At 33.7% G+C, this 20,615-nt stretch overlaps 1 protein-coding gene across 2 annotated transcripts in view; it reads right to left on the bottom strand.

The window, feature by feature from the left end:
• Window positions 1-624: 624 nt before the first annotated feature.
• Window positions 625-20,615, bottom strand: part of AP3B1 (adaptor related protein complex 3 subunit beta 1) — a 154,467-nt gene continuing 134,476 nt past the window's right edge. Inside the window, exons 25-27 of one of the 2 annotated variants that reach the window (XM_053968953.1) lie at window positions 19,248-19,345; window positions 13,978-14,116; window positions 625-1,373 (exon numbers count right to left, since the gene is read on the bottom strand). In XM_053968953.1, the coding sequence (XP_053824928.1) occupies window positions 1,220-1,373; window positions 13,978-14,116; window positions 19,248-19,345 (391 nt within the window). In that variant the 3' untranslated portion in view covers window positions 625-1,219. Of the gene's footprint in view, window positions 1,374-13,977; window positions 14,117-18,121; window positions 18,159-19,247; window positions 19,346-20,615 lie in introns of those variants that run through there. The other variant, XM_053968954.1, reaches the window with a different exon arrangement.

A 20,615-nucleotide genomic window follows, 5' to 3' on the forward strand; every position in this document is an offset into this window, starting at 1 on the left:
AGTTACTAGGAAAAAACATTTTGGAAGTGAGGAGAACTGATAAGAAATTAAAAGGCTCAGGATTTTACATCCTGCCATGTAACCAGAATGTGAAGGGAAGGTCAAAATCAGTGACCTGACAAAATCACTGAGCTGTACCAAGAAAACCAGGTACACCAACTGGTGCAAGGCTATTGGTCTTCTGTGGCTTAGTTCAGTTGATATGGCTATGAATTTCTCTTTGCCTCAAGCCCTCATTTATACAAAGTTGGGAAATGTTTTAGTCTAGTTTAAAAAAGAAATTTGAAATAAAGCTGAACTATTCATTAAGTTAGATGACAGTATTTGCCACAACAGTCTAACAATCAGTATTTCATTTAATACAAATTTGAACAATTCAATCAGTATTTTATGAGCAGGCCAATTTGAAAATAGGCAGCTGCTGGCTTTGTTTATTAACAAAAATGTAACCATATAGCAGACAATTATCATAGGAGCACAAACACTGGCTACTTTTGCAAGAACAATTTGTTGATATGTGTATAGTGCCCATCTCATTTGTATTTACTTTAGTTAACTAGGTATATACAATACCAGCATGTCTGTTATCAATTTTCTACCAAAACAAGAAAGAGTGAGCCTCTGTTCACAGCCACTACTTTATTAGCATCTTAACAAAATATTTGGGAAAATGACAGTAGGTAGGAACAACGTTCTCAGTAGATGACTTCAGGTTTACAAGCATTTCTAGAAAACTATTTTGCTGTACTTACTGTGTTTTCACACACCAAAATTCTCTCTGACCCACATACTTATTGTGTATGTTGCTGGAACCCACCTGTCATTTGAACTCTGTTTTCAAGCAGTGTGATTTCCCTTGAACTTTATTACCTAGTATTTGTCCACTATGCAGGGGAGTGGAAACTGATGGGGAAGGAAGGTAGTGGGGGAAGGGAAGAGAGAGGGAAGGACTAGGGTAGAACAAATGGGAAATACATTTAAAAGCGCAGATAACTGACAGTAAAATATATGTTCTTTGGTTAGCAAGCAGAAAAAAAGGAAAGGACTTGCATACATGATAGATACGCACTAGCATTCTAAAGCAGAAGACAAGAATGTCAAGAGTGTATTCTTTCCCCACTGCCAGATGGAAGGGCTATTATTATAAATGAAAGGCAGCAGTAGTGGATGCCAGGCACTTTTGTTGTGTGCCAGATTCTGAAGTCCAGATGTAAGCAGGTTACCCCTGGGACAGGACAGGCTTCAGCTCCCGCAGCAGAACAGAACCAATCACAGTTTTCTCAGTGTTTATGATGAGCTGTGCTGTAGAGCTCTCCTTCAGCTCCACTGTGACTAGCATCAGTGACCCACTGTGCATAGTCTTAGCTGCAAACCTAGAGGGAAAAGGAAAAATAAAAAAAAAGAAAAGAGAAAAATCACTGAGGATCTTAAGGTTAAAGACTGCTAATGTTTTTTTCTGCAAGAGTTAAATGAGCTCAAATATAATAAAATACTTCTAAATTCATTAATGCATTTCAGGGATAAACCATAAAACTTCCCATAAATTCTTCAAACATAATTTATGTAAATATTTTTGCATTTTATAAGGGCAAAGAAGTATTATGCAAAATTTTGTATTTAGTAGTATAAACTAAATATTATTTAAATAATTTTTAATATAAACATTGATTTTTCAGTTCATCTACAATATTCATACACACAGACAACTTGACTACAGCTGTATAGAATTTTCCAAGGATTTTCATTAGTTGGTGCCCCAAAGACAATACAACTATGTTAAATGTAGTAGAACACATACAAAAAGCCAAACTGTTGTACTTACTGAAATATGTCTCCTCCTGTAATCCCAGAAATTAATTCAAACTAAAACCAGTCAAAATTATAAATATATGAAACAATCCATTTGAAATTACAGTAGCAGCAAGACAGAGTTATTCTGTGAATTTATCTCCAGAACCATAAAAATGTGGCCAATACTTTTAAACATTTTGTAATTATTAAAAATTCTACAAAAGAAATAAAAAACTACCAACCAATCAGACAGACAAAGTTAGGACTAATGCACCATTATTAAATTCCAAGACATGAAGAATCCACTAATTACATGGAACTAAAAGCAAAACTAGCCTTTAAAGCACCACAATTGACAGAAAAGCCATTTTAGGCACAATGAACTTCTGTCAATCCTGTTAATTCATTCTGTGTGCAGAGCCAGGCCCAAGAGACAGGAAGCAAGAGGATGGCAACAGCGTCCATCTTTCCATCTTCCACAAGGAGCACAACATGCTCTCCCCCATTCTTGGTTACTTCTCAACAACAAAGTTGCTGCACATGGGCTTTTGAAAACACTAACAAGTGTAGAGCAGGTCTGTGACCCTGTCTGACCCCACTTTGCAGGGCCAATCTCCCCTCCTCTTTCTGAATGACACGTGTCTGAATCAGAGCCATCTGCCTCAATTTGCGCAACATCTTCAGTCACAATAGGACCCAGTTAGCCCTGACAACAGCTCACAATACAGAAAAATCAAACTGCTGCGCTGACAGCACGCTGTGGGCTATTCAAGAGCAAACCAACTGGTCAGTGTCTCCTGTCTGACAATCAGCATGGGCCTTGCAAAGCGCCTACCCAAACCCTTGGGGATCTGTTTAATTACCATCAACATAAAGGAGGGAGTTTATCAGGAGATACTCAAAAAACTTCACTCCAGACTTAATTAAAATATTAGCCACTTAAGCAGGAAGCAGGTTCTTTTTAAACGAGAAGTAATTTCTGTCTTCTTCTTCTTTTTTTTTTTTCTCCTTTTTAAACTAAGCATATCAAAATCTCATAAAACATTATACTAATTGAGGAAACATGGGGCACTTTTCTAATGTCACCCCTCACAGGTCAATCTATTTCTTTTGTCTGGATTACAGATACATTCAAAGACCTCTCTTTTTAACAGAAGGTTATAAAACAATATTACTAGTACAAAAATTACCTACTTAGCTAGTTATATCAGTGATTTCATCTATTTATGCTGCAAGGTGGAAGATGACTATTTCTCTTGTTGACTTCAACAGGGGGATAATTATAGAAACAATAGTCTTATTAGTCACTTTATTTACTTAACAGTTGTGTCTTGGGACAACACAGAAGCAGATTATCTCTGAGTATGCACATAAATAGGTTGCTAGTTGGCACTCCTGCTGTGCTTCATAGCCCCGAGGCTTGATTTTACCCTCTTTTAGCAAAAGCTGAAAGTGATACAAAATCAGCGTTCTGGGAAAGCCAAGGTGGTCCAAAGCATGAGAGACGAGTTTTGTGCTGATATTTTTACATGTGAATTTGCAAAATCACTTAGAGGATCAATAGTACTTTTCCATAGCCCTGAACAAACCACACAAAATCAATAAAATGTGAGTTTGCATGTGGTTTGCAAAATGCAAAGTGCCTGATACTCAGGTAATTTTACACAGTGTTAATATGCATAACTAGCAGCAGCTAATCAGCTTCTACCCATGGTCACCGATATGGGGGTCTGGAATTGCTCAGTGAAGGAAGAATTGGACTGCAACAGGAAGACTTATTTCACCATTAAAAATGCATGTCTAGAAAAGAATCACTCACTGGGCTTACTGCTGCTTTTGAATTTTGAAAACAAAAATCTGTTCCTTAGAATAGGGAATATAATCTAGTTTCTAAGGAGATTTATAAATACACTTGTATAATCTGTAAAACTGAATAAGTTATAACAGGATGAAGCAGTTTGCAGTAGCAGTAAAACCAGTTTGTCAGTTATTTAGATGTTTTAAATACACCGTTATTGAAGGATTTAGTTAATAGCTGTTTTTTCAACTAAATACATGCTACTGCATTTATATGCTAACTCTTACCTTAAACCCTCAAGAATTTTCCAAAAGGTATGTTGTGCTCAACTAAATATCTAGAGAAGCGTAGAAAACCACGAAAACAATCTCTCAGCAGCAAAAAATTCATCACTAATAACATGTGTTCACTCTCAATGAGAAACTTTCATTTTCCCCATGAGGTCAGTAATAATTTTTCACTTTGTAGGTTAGAATTTGAATTAAAACCAAACAAAAAATCCCCAAATCAAACTAAACCAAAAAAGACAATAAGCCAACAAGAAATCTTTGGCTTTAATAAGCCTTGAAAACTGCACTGTGATACATTTACATCCAGGATGTACACTGATTGATTGTAGGTCCAAAAGAATGAATTTGTCCTGTGGACAACTCTAAATGTAAGACATGTATTATGAGCATGGTTCTGTTGCAACAAAGGATCCATCCATAAATATAAAAAAAAAGCCAAACAAACAACAAAAACAAACCCAAAAAAACAAAGCAAATGAGAATACATCCAGAAAACAAATCCAAATATTTACTAATAGCTTCAAGATGGTTCTTTCTGCTATGATGCAATATTTAACTCTGTAATAATATTGATTCTAAACTTGACTTTACATCATAAAAATATTCAGCAACATTTACAGCTGTTCATATTTTTCCCATTTAAAAAAATCAGGAAAGATTAGAACAAAACAATGTGAGAAATATTTGCATATTCTGAATGTTTACAATTTATTTTTTTTTTTTAGAAAGAATGTTCTGAAGCACATATTCTGAGCATATGTACCATGCAAAAAAAGAGGAGATAATATATTGTTTTTATATAAATATAGTATCTATCAGTGGATAAGGAAATATACATTAGGAATCAAATTCAACACCAATAAAGTACTATGTATTTTTAGAAAGTAACTTGGTCTTTCAGGAGTTAAAAATAAAGTCCACAGTCTCAGTGACTTCCAACAAAAATAAAATTTGTTCATGATAACCATACAGAAAAATTTGATATATAGTTGATATCAAGAGAAAACACAGAGTATGAGATACTACAATGTGACAGCATTTGCCAAACACTGACTTTGCAATGATGACTAGTCTGAATACAGACTGGGAGTAATTTTCTCTTTTTTTGTAGACAAAATATAGCTACTATAAGGAGATGTACTTTTTTGGGGAAAGATTCTGAAAATTTCAGTGGCAGTGAATATACAGCAGTAGACTAACTCACTTAAAATCTGCTCTTTAAAATTTAACATTTGAGAAAGTAAATTTACACCCGAACACTCACTATCGGAGTATAAATAAGTGCAAATAGGGATATTTAGATTAGACCTGGGTTCATTATGCATAATTCAACAGCATTAAAACACACTCTCTCCTGTCCAGTGCTTTTCTTCCTCTTTGACTTTTCTATTCAAGCTAAACGTTCTTCTTTTTCTGTTCTACTGCTTACCACAAAGAGTGACAACAGCCCATGGAGGCTAAAACTTTTTTTTTCCTCTGCCCTTTCTTTAAATCTTGTACATGAAGCCTTCAATTGCTGCCTGCTGAAGCAGACAGAATCCTATTAGTAAAGAAGACAATCAGAAGATGCAATGCCCTGCCCTAGCTGTAGAAAAATAATTAGTTCAAAGCTGACAAATGTGTAATCAAGTTATGCAATGAATATATTCAAAGGGAAGAAAATACTGCTGTGAATTAGTCTTCAATTTGTAAATGTAAGAATAACTATGAAGGAGCTTCCAGCATGTCAACTGGACAACAAAGATACACTTATAGTTTCAGTACTCTGAATCATCCTATTGCTCTGCTATGCACAGATTTCACCTTATAAATAACTCATCTAAAAATTGCCTACTTGTATTTATTTGTATTAAAAAAAATTACTTCTATTCATTCTCTGAGTAAGCCTTAGAAGGTGAAAAGGAAGTATTTAGGTATTAGTTCTGACCTGGGGATAGAGAGAGCTTAATACTAAAACTGTAAGCACAAATATACCCACAAAAAGAAGGAACTTAATCTGGTGATTTTAACATTGGTTACTACTAATAAAATTTGGTTACTATTTACCTTAAAAATCATATTATGATAATGTGACTTTCTTTTTCCCTTCATATTTAATGCAATTTTAACACTATCTTTGAACAAATTGTTCAAAATACCAAATTCATTAAAACAATGTCATTATTTTCCAACATTATCTATTTTTCCAGGGGGTATAAAATAACAAAATTGTAAAATAAATTGCAGTCAAACGTACATATTGTTACCATGCTTATTTGTATTGCCTAAATAGATTTTGAGTCTGTCCTCAGTTTCCAGTAAGCACCTACATGGCACCCCTAACAAAAATGCAGAAATGCAAATGAGTAATATGAACTTACTGTCCAATACATAGCACTACTCCACATGTTCAAAAAGATGCTGCATGAACTTGTTACCATCTTCCAAATTTATCATTAGTTAAAAAATATCAGCATTTTAATATGTAGGTATTTATATCTCCTCCGCTAAACTTCAATGAGCTAAGAGCTTAAATCAAAATATTTGGTCCTCCCACCTTGAAAATTCTAATTGTAATACTTGATCTATTTTGTATTTTCATATACTTCACTCTTTCTTTTTTTTTCCTGTAGAATTGGACATTTAATATGATACATGCTTGAGAATTATACTCAGTCTATTTTTAAAACAGGCTATAAATTTTAATTTGCAGGAAAATTATTTAATTTCAAAAAAGCAGATTATTTTATAGAAAGATATTAAAATATTAATATTAAATACTCAGAGATCTTTACAGTCAAAGACAGTCTTCTGCTCAGTTAGTTCTGAAAGTGTTAAGAATTTTCTGTTTAAATAACTGGCTCAAAGAGCTCCTGTTTGTTTTTCAAAGAAAATGCTGCACATATTTATCACTTTATACCATTCAGATACAAAAGCAGTGCTGTCCTCTAGTGGACAGCAAATAAGCCAGGCTAGAACAATCTGTTTTGGTCAACAGCATATCTAACATGACTCACTCATATACTTTTAATGTTAAGACCAAATTTAATTTCCTAAAGTTATTTTAAAAATTTGCAATTTGTATGTAAGCTCCTTAATACAATAATATATCTACAGTGTTAAGGGCATTAAAATGATTCTGTGTGAAGGCATTCTCTTGATCAAGTATTTTACACCAGTTAATTAAAATCTTGATATGATGATAACACATGAAAACAGTATTAGTATACACAGGTTATCTTTGTTAGGAGAGAGAAAATTTTGAGGTTTTGGAACATTAGGATTTGATTAGGCTTGATTAAGGAATAATTGTAATAGGAAGAGTAATATGAGGAACTACAGAATGAGTACTTTCATACTTTAAAAATTCAGTTTTGTTTTCTTCTATTAATAAAAAAATTAACCTAAGAATAGTTACTAAGCAGAAAGACTTCTACTCCTGCCTGTTTAAAGAAATATAAATGGTTAGCCTAGCTGGCTTTTTTTTTTTTTTTTTTTTTTTTTAAATAAACAAAACCAAACCCTCCAAAACAGAAAGTTGGAATTGCTTCCATCATAAAGCAAGAAAACATTACGAGTTTACAAATCCTGCTTAAAATAAAGGGTGAAATAACTGTGGACATGGATATACTATTCCATTTAAAATTCTGTCTCCTACAAGTAAAGACTAGCAGAGAAGCTATTTTGCCTAGGTTATTTAGGTCTCTAATTAATTCCGACTTGAGAGATTAGGAAGCAAAATCAAAGCTGCATGCCTGTTACAAGTTTATTTATGCAGCTGAAGCTGAACCCACTGAAGCTTTCTAGAAGAGTAGAAAAGGAAGACTGAGCCCCACAGCTAAGGAACTACAGAAGCAAAACAGTCTCAGGTAACTGCATCAAAGGAGCTACTTTGCAGGAGCAGAGGTTGATTTCACTTCCTTGGAGCTCTGCAAGAGTCTAATTGCTTAGTAAAAAATCTTAGAACAGGTGTGCTTGCACACAGCACAGAAGAGGCCTTTAAAAAAGTCTTTGTGGATTTATAGATCTGTTTATCAGCTAGTGACAACATATACTTGGATTCAAGTGAATAACTATAAAGAATTTATATTTCTCAGAAATTTATACATGATGCTTATCCTCAATAGATGGGTATTTTCCTTTCCAGCAGACATGCTGGAAGCAGATGCGGTTGTTAGTTATGTTAAGGTGATGGGGTCTGATTACTAACTTTCTGCCTTAGAATTCTTCCAAATTTAGTGCAAATTGCAAGAAAAATTTTCCAAGTGGACCCCATTAGATAGAGTTCAGTTCAATACAAATGTACCTACATAAACACGCCATTGCATACCTTTTCTCCCCATATTAAGTATTGCTGGATTAAAAAAGATGTGGGGAGGATAACTGATTACTAAGCACAACATTCTCTGATAATCAAAATTGTCTGTAAACAAAACCCTCTTTCCTTTGAGAATCCGTCTGCCAATATTCTATAAATGGGACATGACAGGTTGCAAAATGATAAAAAGGGATGAATACAACCAGACTGTCAAGCTGATGCATGGGGTGAGAAATAAAGGCTAGTGAAACACAGTTTGGATTTCTGTATTTTCTGGATTTTAAACATTTTATGCAAGTTTCTACATTTGGTGTCATTTTCATATTATTCAGAGTATGAATTCTCACCAATTGCAGTGTGTCTACTGTCATAATAAATGATTTACACAGTATGTTTCTCATTTTGCTAAAGGGTAGCAACACAAGTCTCCACAAGACAGGTGGACAGTATTTTACATCTTGTTCAGTAACTGTTTATTCAAGAAATCAGGTAGTTAAGGGTACACTAATGTCATACTATGGACAGCAAGCTCTGAAGACACTACCATATCTATGTGGTTCAGTGAAGTGTCCTTAAAAATGTAGGTCTCAGAACTGCACAGTCACTGCACACTGTGGTGCTTGAGCTAGATTAGACCTGCCTCAGCAATGAGCAGACGTGCTGTTTCATGCTTTTTTGTTTAAACTTAGCCTGCTTGCTGCTAATTCAGGTGTCCACTATGACATCACACTAAGAGATGTGAATTCTTCCTCTACAAGTCCTGGTCATGTCTAGAAAGAAGAGATGGCTGTTAGTATCGCCACTTTTCGTGACTGTGATGGAGAAAATCTCTACCTTAAAATGTGAAATGGCTGTTCTGAAGCACTTTAGAGCTTCATTGTTGAAAGAGATTTGATTTTCTCCAAAACCTCAAATTGTCCTATATTGGGTTGTTGAAATTATAGAATTGACCATGTGAAATTTGAGGACTGAAATGAATGCTGTCGTGTGTCTCAGAGTGCAGGTCAATAGTTACAGCCATCCTGATGAACTGTTGAACAGAGATATGTATACGACACCACACTCACTTTCTAATCCTGCTACTTCCTGTTTGCAATTGAGGATTCCTTCCAGAATACAAGAGCAGCAACTAACTAGTGCAATGGACTATTAAATAAGTTGAGGTCAACTAAACTTCATTCTTCATTACCCACCCTACCAGCTTCAGAGTTTTATCTCACTGACTGATTGGGCGATGCACAGGTAGTCTTCAAGAATGAAAAAAGTGGAAAAGTTGATCTATCTTGCACCACTTTTAGAGCCACAGTCGTTGAAGTAAATAATATTCTGTAGTACGATGCATCCCATTTAGGAAATGCTTTGGGAAGTAGAAGGTAGAGAGTAGGTAGCTGAAGACAGCCTGATTCTCCATCCCATTGCACATTATACTCTGACATCAATGGAAGCACACAAGTATAAAACAAAATGAGAGTGAAGAAGTAAATCCAGTTTGTGATCTTTGCTCTGAACAGATTTTTCTGCCATATGCTGCTGCCAACACTTTAGAAACTTTGCAAATATTTTTGTTGGTAGTGTGAAAAAACACCTTCTATGTGTGTTTCCATTACTTTTTTTCTTAAGCCAATTTAGCCCGAAACACCTCCCCTTCATGCATAGAGCCTTATGTAATAGAAGAAAATATTTTGATACTTTCTAGAGGATTATGAGAGTATTCAAGTCTTTATAAGATTCAAGTTTGCAACTAGCCTTTTCATTCTATCACCATCTGTTATGTTTTGCTATAATCAAAGTGAAGCAGATGATGACTACCTACACTTGTAGGAGATGAAAATGAGTAAAGGAGGAAGAGACCTGGGGACCTTTTAGAATATTCATCTGAGAAGAATAAGCAACACATTGAAAGTAACACTAGCATGAAGGGCATTTCTGGGTAAAAATGTTAAAGAGAATATGACTGAAAATATTGAATAATGCCTTCATCTCATCATATTTTGAAATAGAACAGCCTGGATTTCTCTTTTTGTTGTTGTTGTATCTAAAGCAATGAATGTTACTGCCCAAGTAGAGACCAGGAGCTCAAGTGATATTCTATAGATTAATCAACTCTGAGGGAATAAATGTCCTCCATTATGTACCCTCTTATCTTGAAGATAGAGCAATTCCTAATAGGCTTTCTCCACTGACAAGAAACAGCAGACATACTTCAACTGAAAAGTACTAAAGGTAGTTATTCAGAGTGACTTAATTCCCTGCAGGAACAAATTCTTTCAGTGTCTTTGTCTTCAGATATTCAAACAGTGCCCTCAGTTGTGGTCTGAACCAAAAGACAGAAGCTTGGTGCCTTAGCTGACTCATTGAAATCAATTTATCAAGTAACAGTTCTTAGGACATTAGAAGAGCTATAGATATTCCAAAAATTATGCTAATCAGTCTTGTGAAAAAATATTTTAAGGAAAAAAAAAGTACTCTTCTTTCAGAAGTTTTCATATTTAAGAAAAGACATTTCCCATTCAAGAAAATCTCTCTTTTGAAATGCATTTCATATTCTTGCTTCCAGGAGAAGCCTTTTAAAATTGAAATAATGTTTCCACTTATTAGCAAAAGCAAGAAAGATCAATACATAAAATAGCTAAATCCTATTAAGAACATGGAAATACATGTTGTCTTACAAGGCCCTGTAATCTAAGCCCTTGAATAAACTCCATTGAAGATCAGGTAACTACTCTAAAGGAAGTAAAATAGTACAGCAAATTTATTTCTCAAGTAATAAATATTAACCTGCACCTTTGTCTGCTGATATCTATGTCTGTATCTATATCTACATCTATAGGCTACTGAGTTTAAAATTTTTGCAATTATCATTTCAAATAAAAACCGGTCAGAAAAGACAGTTTAAAGCAGAATCAACTATATCATCTGGCATATTGTTCCACATTCATTTAACAGTTAAATTATTACACTGTACCTAAGTACACAAATTTAGTAACCACATGGTAAAGAGAGAAAAGAAATGCATGTAAGAAAGTGCTGCTAGATTGTCATATGCTCAGATACAAGCTAATGTATTTGGCATTTGTTTTCACTTATTTCATTTTTCTTTGGTGACTGTATACTACTCTGTTGATATTTATTTCAAGTATTTACTTTCGAATCTTCATTATATTTGCTCTAAGTGTTTTTACTTGGGTGCAAAAATAAAATCCTAATGGGGTATTAATTTAAGGACCAGTAATTGGATTCCACCAGCATGACAACATCTTCAGCATGAATGTGAATACGTTTAGACTGAAAGAAACCATGAAACACACCTGTTTATGTCCATTAGATACTCTTGCACTTGTATTAAACTGTACAATTTCATTTTGAATGAGTATATTGCATTATTAGGCAATACAATTTTTTTGGCATTAGCCATCATTAAGCAGTAATACTCAAGTTGGGGATGACCAACTGATAGGTTAATATAATTTATGCTGCACAATGCAGTATGCCAGTTAAAAAACAGTACTTATTTTTCTGTATAAAAAGGCTTCTTCCCAGAAGTCAGCTGAAGTAGTCCTCACAGAACAGCATGATGAACTAAAAGTTTTTGGACATATTTTTTTTTCTGCAATATCACTTGCAATAAAACAAGACAAATGACAATCCTGTAAAAAAGTAGAAAATTCACTTTTAATGTATTTTATTGAACCTGTAACTGTTTAGACAAGATAAAAGGTACTGTTTGTTTTATTATCCTGAAATTTTGTGTCAAATATAAGTCACAATTCTTGTATCCATGAGACTTCTGCCAGAAGAGATTTGATTTTTGTTTCCTCTCATGACAGAGTTCATTTAACCCAAACATATGTTTACCTTAGATACATATACATATATATATATATATATATAAACTACTTTGGTATTTTTTTTCAGCATTTGGAAAGAATTATTTATCTAATATCTATCTCAAATATTTATTCATGTGAATCTAGGATTACTTTAATGATGAATCATTACTGTTTCAAAGATTAACAGGTTTATCACAGTATTAATTAGATAATATTCCTGCTCAGTAAAATCTAGGTGGAATTATGACTACATAATATCTGTGAACTCCATTTACTTATGGTGAAGCAAACAAAGGACTGTTTTCTAAATGCTTGTCAACTGCTGGGGATTTCTCATAGGCTACTTAAATTGTTATAAACTATTTGTTTTGCTTCATGGATTATTCTATAGTCTATTCTATAACTATTGTATCAGACTGAAAACATTGTATTTTGAATCTAAAAAATAAAAGAAGATTTCAGAATTTTCTGAAGCACTCTGAATACTTCAGCTTGTCCCAAACATGCCTTTAAGCACTGTCTCTGAAGGAGTGTACCCAGCAGTAAGTGCATCTTCAATATATTTACTGTTGGTTATAGACTCTGCTGTAGAAAACTTCCTTTAAAAGAAACCAAAAGAGCAAAAGAAAACACCATCAAATTAGAAACTTACCTACAACCAGGAAATGTGTGGCTGAGCTAGGAGCTAGGCTATTATTTTAGGGAGCCTTTTTGAGACTCAGTCAACAAAATAATCCATGCCTATGCGATAAATCTCATGTGATAGATAGGGTAAAGATGGAGAGCACCTGTAGGCAGCAGACACTTCAGTCTCTCTTGATTGACACTCTCACCTAGTCTTTGAATTGATGTTGAGAACACAGGCTATACAGATCCCTCAGGGATGCAACAAATGAGGACTCTTTCATGGAGGATCAGGTGTCAACAGTACAATCATTTCAGTGCAATTGCACTAGCTGTGCCATGTTTTTATGGTGAAACAGAATTTTATCATTAACCGTATCAAATACATAGGAAAATCCAGCTGGGTTAATGTTAATGCAATGCAATACAAATGTCCAGTAATGCAAAAGAGACTACATCCAACAATATCAGGTTATTAATCTTGTGTAGGCTACAGCATTCTTACCCTTTCAAACAACCATCTCAGTCAGCAAAATTTCAAAGAAAAGCATTGTTGTTTTCTTTAAAAGAAGATACTCTGCTTTTTATTGAATAGCAAAATTCAGGGAACTAGAGATAATTCAGAATTTAGTGAACAGTTTTAGTAGATGGTAAGAGAGATGTATTCGTTTTCTTATTTCAAGACCAGGTTAACCTGTTTGCTCCTGCCACAAGTGAGAAGCCATACAGATTCACAAGACTAAATATTTTGAGTCAATCACATTAAAAGCTGTCATTAACCAACAATTGCATCAATTCCACTGACGTTCTGTATTATAGCATTTGGATGGAGTGAAATGGATAAATCTACAAGTAAAAACTGGAAATTTGACAGGGACATTGACTTTCTTGGCTGATAACTGCTTTTGTTTGCAGATATATATATATATACAGGAAAGTAAAAAAAATAATGTAGGAAAAGAAGTTGCTCCTCGGACATGATAAAATAGAGCAGGCTACTTACTATGGGAAACAGAATCAAAAGTTAAAAAATCCCCAAAAGCCTTCTTGAAAGTACTGGGCTCTAAAAGGCTACCTCTTCCCTTTGAAACAAAACAAGGGATGGACAATTTCCTCTAACCGTGTACAGTAAGGTCTAGACACTTCTATACACACTCAAATAATAAGCTGCAGAGTACCTAGTCTCAAGTTACTATCTGCTTAGTATTATATATTTCAATATAATTTGGTACCTTCTTCCTTAGAGGTATAGGTAATAAAATTTTCCCTAATATTATCAAATGTTGATGAATTTTGAACAAATTAATATTAAAAGATGATCATACTTTAAATAACATACAATCTTACCTGTGTATGTTATCTTGACCAGAAGGAACTACACCCAGGTTTGCTGCTTTCACTACTCTCTCAATTATTACAAGTCTAGTAGAATTCTGTGGAGCAACAGCTATTGTAGTAGATGTCTCATTCATTCCTGTCAGCATTCCTGAAAAATTAAGTATTTAATTATGAATACACTAAGATTTGCTTGCTTATTAAGCATTAAACCAAAATAGTAGACATCTAAACAAAAAAAAAAAAAAAAAAGCATTACAAGTAAGACCATTTATTGAGAAAACAATTTCATAAGAACTCACATAATTACCTTACTTTAATGTCTTACTTGCAATGACCTATTATCAGAAACAAATTAGTAATAGCTGAACAATGACATGTGTGATACTAATGCAACTGAGAAACCAAGGCAGTTTTTTCTCATAGAAAGCTTAATTTAAAAGCAGAATGCAAATGCAGAAATTAAATATTAAGTAAGACTGATTTTGAAAGGTCCAGCTTAGGTAAGAACATACATAAAGATCCTTTATAATCTTTCAATCATACATTTAATTATAATTCTATATCCAATTGCTAAAAATGATCATTAAATTCAGATAGTAGTAATTGGTTCAATTTAGTTATTTAAAAGAAAGTTATTTAAGAGAAAGCACATTAGAAACTGGTAAATTCAGTTAGCATCCAGCTCTCTAAAATAACAACATAAGCTATTTGAGTAACATTATTTGAATATGACTACAAAATAGAACAGAAATATAAAGATTATATCCAAACATATGATGAAAGAAAAGTAAAGAAGGATATGACATTCAAGGACATTTTAACAAAACTCACGCTTTTCTATCAATACCCATTGTTTAGAAGAATTATTTGTTGGATGCTCGTGTTGATTAAAACACAACAGTAACTACAACTTAACACTGTGTATGCCTTTTTACAGTATGTTCAGAAGCTGAAAATGCAGACAAAGGAGCATGGTACTTCAGGCAGAAATATGAAGCATCTGAAGGAACACTAACGATGAAAACAACGTAAAAGTCTCAAAAGGCCAGTGTTTTAGGGTTGCATATACAGTTCTAACCCAGAGGAAATACTAGTACCAAGATGCTTAATAAGAACAATTAAAACAGTAAATCTAGCATTTTAATGCCCTGGAATGTGCTGCTATCACAGAATAAGAAATATGAAAGTAAAAATGGAACAGCTGATGAGTAGATAATAGGATATTTTGAAAGAAAACAAAAATAGGCATACAACTTTTATAACAATCAGATTTATCTTGAGTAGAACATTCTGTTTCAAATTGTTTAACTATTAGGCAAAAGCTATACAAACTATATACACAAACTAAAACTGCTTTTAAGCAGAGCACAGGGACTGACATAACACTGCTGAGAGATATGTGTACTTATTTAGGATTTAAACCTTCTCCATTAAGCTCTACTGAAGAGCAAATGCTGAATAAATGAATGCAACTATGTTTATGTTAAAAGCCTGTTTCCTGCAGCATGTAATTAAAGGAAATGTTGTACAAAGCCAGTACTTTTGTCAAGCTCCTGTAAATGGAAAGACGGATAGCACTCAGAGAAGTGAATGCATTGCTTCATATTTAACCTTAACACTCTTGTCATTAATGGTTTGTCTAACTTGTTCTATAAAAGACAAGGTACTGCTCCATTGAAGTAAAATTAAAAAAATCAACTAAACCATGCTTTTCAGAACAGAAGATTCATTATCGTCGACTAATGTATTGGCATAAAGCAAAGTAACATCCTATCAAGTAAGGCACACATTCAATCTGCTTTTTCACCCCCCTTTATTTTTAACTCATGCTGTTTTATTGTTATAGGCAATTTGTACCACTCAGCATGACAGTGTAAACTGAATCAAGATTAATTTACATGCAAAAGAACACTTAGGAGAGCAGCGTGGTAAGCAAATGTATTGTCTCGATTGCTGAGGTGGAAAAGAACCTGGAAATAAAATAGGGTACTCTAATTAAGGAGCATCAAATATGATTGCTTGGGGTAGTCAATGGCCAGAAAATAGTAAATGCCCAACCATTTAAAGAATTAGCATCTTGCTTGTTAGGAAAACAAATTTTATATATGTACAGTTTTAATAAAATTAGGTAAACTATCTGTTTACTTAACCAAGGTTGGTTTTGGTGTTGGTTTGATTTTTTTAAAATGTGATTCAGGTATACACTTCCAAAAAAAAGTTGACAAAATTATTTAAAAACATATCTCTTGAGAGAAAAAAAATCCTAAAGTAGTTTTAATTGCCTATTTTAAAAACACCATCATAAAAATTCTGATCAATATCCAGCTTCAACAATCACATGACACATTTAATATTGCTTGAAACACAAGAATCCAAGAAAATTCTAGCATGAGCACAAAGCAGCAATTAGTCTGGGTTAGCCACCATATGATGAAATAACTGTATGTATTTTAAATAATAAAAGAAAATTAAATTGGAAAAATTACAATGATGGGTAACAAAGTATGCTAGCCAGCAAGACTAGTCCTATTCTGAACTGAGGAAATGAGAGTTTTGCTACTGAATTTTGAACACAACAGACAAGTTGAAATCTGGATACAGAGTTCCCAATAGTAAATGTTCCATTCATGCACAATTCCTGCTATGGCAACTCAACTTTTCACGGGGATATGATGTAAATAGGGTATAAAATTCTGAGTCCTGAAGGATCAGAAGAAATACTTGAGTAAAAAGGTAAAGAGTGTTTAACAATACAATTTTAATTCACTCATTCCAAATTGTCAGTCACAACAACCACTAACTCAGCTGCTTCTCTGGGGTATTACTTCACCAGAGGATTCCTGAGCTCAGGAGGGAAGGAAAGGGGAGATGGCGCAGCAAAGCTAAGTAAATAATGCACAGCATGTGGACAAAAACAGCTTTTGAGGTTCTGCCACTACCACCAGATAACCTTCACAGCCATGAATATTCAATAACCTGTCTGCTCCTCTCTCTTTATGCCATCAGTAAGAAAATGGACATACACAAATGTAACAGACAATGCAAAACAGCAGAGTGTAATTGAGTAAAGATGTGTAGCAATGAATTGTCTTCTACATAGCAGTATAACACCAGCTATTTTCTCTTTAGCATTCTTATTAGGTTACACATGCCATTTAGATGTAAAAATCCTTGAAACCCGTATGTATTTTCATTCTCTTCTTGCATTTCTAATATTCTCCTCATTCCTTCACTATTTTTTACCTATCTCTATTGGTAGCAAATAAAACCAGGCATCTCCACATACCAACCAACCAAAAAAAAAAAAAAAAAAAAGAAAAAAGAAAAAGCATGACAAGTAAAAAAGAAAAACAAGTTATATAAATGAGATTCATTTGGAGAATACAAGCAAATTGAAGTTAAACACAAGCTAGAATAATATATACCACCTTCTAAATTGCCCTGCATTTATTATTGTAATTTGGATTTTTCATTTAGCAAGAACACAAAGTAATTCTTCCCATATGCTACCTGTTCCTAGAGCTTTGTAATAAATACTAATGCAAAATGTAGAATTGAGACCTCTGTTACCAAGAATATTTTTATTCTGATACAGCTGATATCCAAAAGAAAAAAGATGCAACAGGAAAGGTTTTTAAACATGTAGTAAATTTGCCAGCCTGCAAAGTCCTGCATCAAAGAATGAATTCAGGAAGACAGAGCGAGCTATACAGAAATGCCAAGAGACCTTCATGGATTTACAAATACTTCATATAAACAAATTTTCAAATAGCTTTATTCAGAGTAGCCTTTCTGCTCTATTAAACATAGCAAACAGCTGCCAGATTTATTCAGACAAATAATCAACAACCATAGAAGTAAAATGGCAGAAGAAAAAGGAATTTTGGCAACAGCTCCACAGAGGACCACAGCTATTCTCCAAGTACACTTCTTCTATGTCCTCACGGTTCTGTATGGCCAGTCAGGAGGAAAAAAAGCCCTCAGTCACAGTAAAGCATACAAAAACTCTATCAGAATATCACAAAGCAAGAAAACATAAAAACAGGGAGGGAAGAAGCACAGTAATCTGCCTTCTTTTCACTACAACTTCAGCTACAATTTTTAGAAGGGAACAGTTTAAAATAAATGTACACAGCCTCGTTCAATCACTCACCTTGGTTTGCTGAGCAGGTATAAAGCAGAGAGGCAGGCTTTAGCCAGCAAAGGGTAAGAACAGCAAATAAGTATCAATTGGTTATGAAAGCAAAGCACAATCCTAACTTTTCATTGCAGCCATAAGCTTAACTGCAAATGATCTGGACAGTATTTAAACTACTTTCTTAATAATTCAAAAACACAAAAGCAAGAAATGCTCAAAAGCAATAACTAATAATACATAACATTACTCATTGGTGTTCTTGACTGCTTGATGGATATACTGAGTTTCTGAGCCTTACACAGCAATGAGATAGGATCCCATGGGCATATTCTCATTTCAGTGTGAAGAGACATACACATGTAAATCCCCTTACATTGAGATAGATGAATAAACACTACTACATTTGAGTGCATCCAAAATGTAAAACTTATATTTTAAAATATCCAAGAATCATATCCAGATTAAGGACAGCAGTATTGACTATTCCATTTAACATATGCTTAGGTCAAACCTAAGCAAAATTTTCTCAAATTATTTTGAATAAAATATTCAAGTTACTAAAAGCTCTTATGGGGGTTGCTGTCTGGACTAGTATAAGAGACTTCTTTGAAAACACAGTATTAGTAGAATGCAGAAGTACAAATAAAACAGTATTCCAACAAGAGTAGTTTTTTTATATATGAAGTGTTTGAAAGTGAAAAGATTGAAACAATCTTCAAAGTAGCTGAGGAACAGGTACATTAACAGTATTGAAAATTAGTACTGGAATAAAGAATAGTAAAACCCAATGCAATACCAACCAATGTATAAATGGTTCATTTCCTTGAGCAGGCATCACAAGTTTCTGTTTTATTGCTAGTAGGAAAGGCATTCACACTTCATGATGGGAAGCCAAAACTCTTGAGCTGAAAGACTGTTTTAGGGTAAAGAGAGGGCTTTAACCCTTTAAAGACTGCATCATATCACAGCACATCCATCTCAAGATATTTTTAAGCTACTTAAAATTGTCAGAGTGAATACTAACAGCAGCTAACTCAACCACCTACAACTGGAAGCACTTTCTGTATGCTTGGAAATTGAAAGGCATGCAGTCCTCTTCCCATCCAAGTAAATTTACTGAAGCTGCTGAAGTATTTCTCACCTTGCTCCTTCTTAAAATCTTTCTCTGACATAGTGACAGGCAAGAGCAGTTCTCCAACAGAAGGTTGAATGTTAACATTGAAGTGATCATCCTTTGTGCTACAAAGAGAAATTACAGAGAATCAACCAAGTGCTTCAACACAGATTAATAAATATACATATATAAGTTTCAAATTTTCTGTGAAATCATTAAAAAGTGTAAAAACTACCTGTATGATTTCTACCTTATTAATTTGAAAGCTGTCTTTCTTCTTACATTAGTAAAGCTGATCTATTTTCTCCAGTACAAATGTGGTAGGCATAGTCTTATATTTCTGAAAATGTAACTTTTGCTCAGATCAATGTTTATTTGTGATCTACAAAGCATCACACTCAATCTAAATGCTTGCAAAGGACAAATTATTGTGCATTTCACAAATCTTTTAAGAGAACTGTTACACATACTGTCATCAGCTACAGCTGTCCTAGAAATAGGGGTAAACATAGAAAAGATATAATTTCAAAAAAAAAGGATGACATTGTCTGGGAAAAAAAACACAAACAAGCCAAACAATAAATACAGTAGTAAAAGAGAAATAAGTTTTGATAACTTCAGTTTTACAGTATTTGGTACATTTAAACAAAACTACACAGCATACCGGTAAATGTAAAAGCATGCTGGAAAACCACAGAACTTGAGGCCATTTTTAAATGGCAGAGTTAAAAAATACTATCACTAGAAACACAATACTATTAAATGTTACATATTTCTCCTTAAGAAATAAATATCATACAGTGAACTTCCTCTCCCTATCCATTCAATTCTCTTAAGTTTCCAACTATTTTGTCTAAGACTTCTTCAAGGCTACACAAACTCAAGATACATTCACCCTGCTAAGTTTCATTGACTAACTGTACCATAAGGGATTTGCCTAGCAAATCAGGATCAGTCAGAATCTTTGTTAATGCTTTAAGGCCTGAGAAATTTTTAGAAAAGAACACTTTATTTTTTTTTTTTTGGTGTACCAAATAGCAAATATCTATTGATTGGTGATATACCTCAGATATCTTACTTAAATATAATGATACAATCATTAGAATGGAGAATACATTTCATCCATTAACATCCATGTTATTTAAATTAACCTAAAAGATGTGCTACTGATATTTTATAACTCTGCAACTTCAAAGTTGACTGATGGAAAACTATAGCACTATAGATCAATAGTATAGAAAACATATGTGTCTCCCTCCTAAAGATGCAAGACAAGGCACCTGGAAACAGAGAAGCATTCTACCGTCCTTCCACTCAAAATTCTAATACGTATCCGTAATTACCCATTTTTAAAAGGAAATGCTTATTTTCTAGCTTCTGATGTGCTATAATTAT

Source organism: Vidua chalybeata, chromosome Z (assembly GCF_026979565.1).
Source record: "Vidua chalybeata isolate OUT-0048 chromosome Z, bVidCha1 merged haplotype, whole genome shotgun sequence".
NCBI classification, from domain to species: Eukaryota; Metazoa; Chordata; class Aves; order Passeriformes; family Viduidae; genus Vidua; species Vidua chalybeata.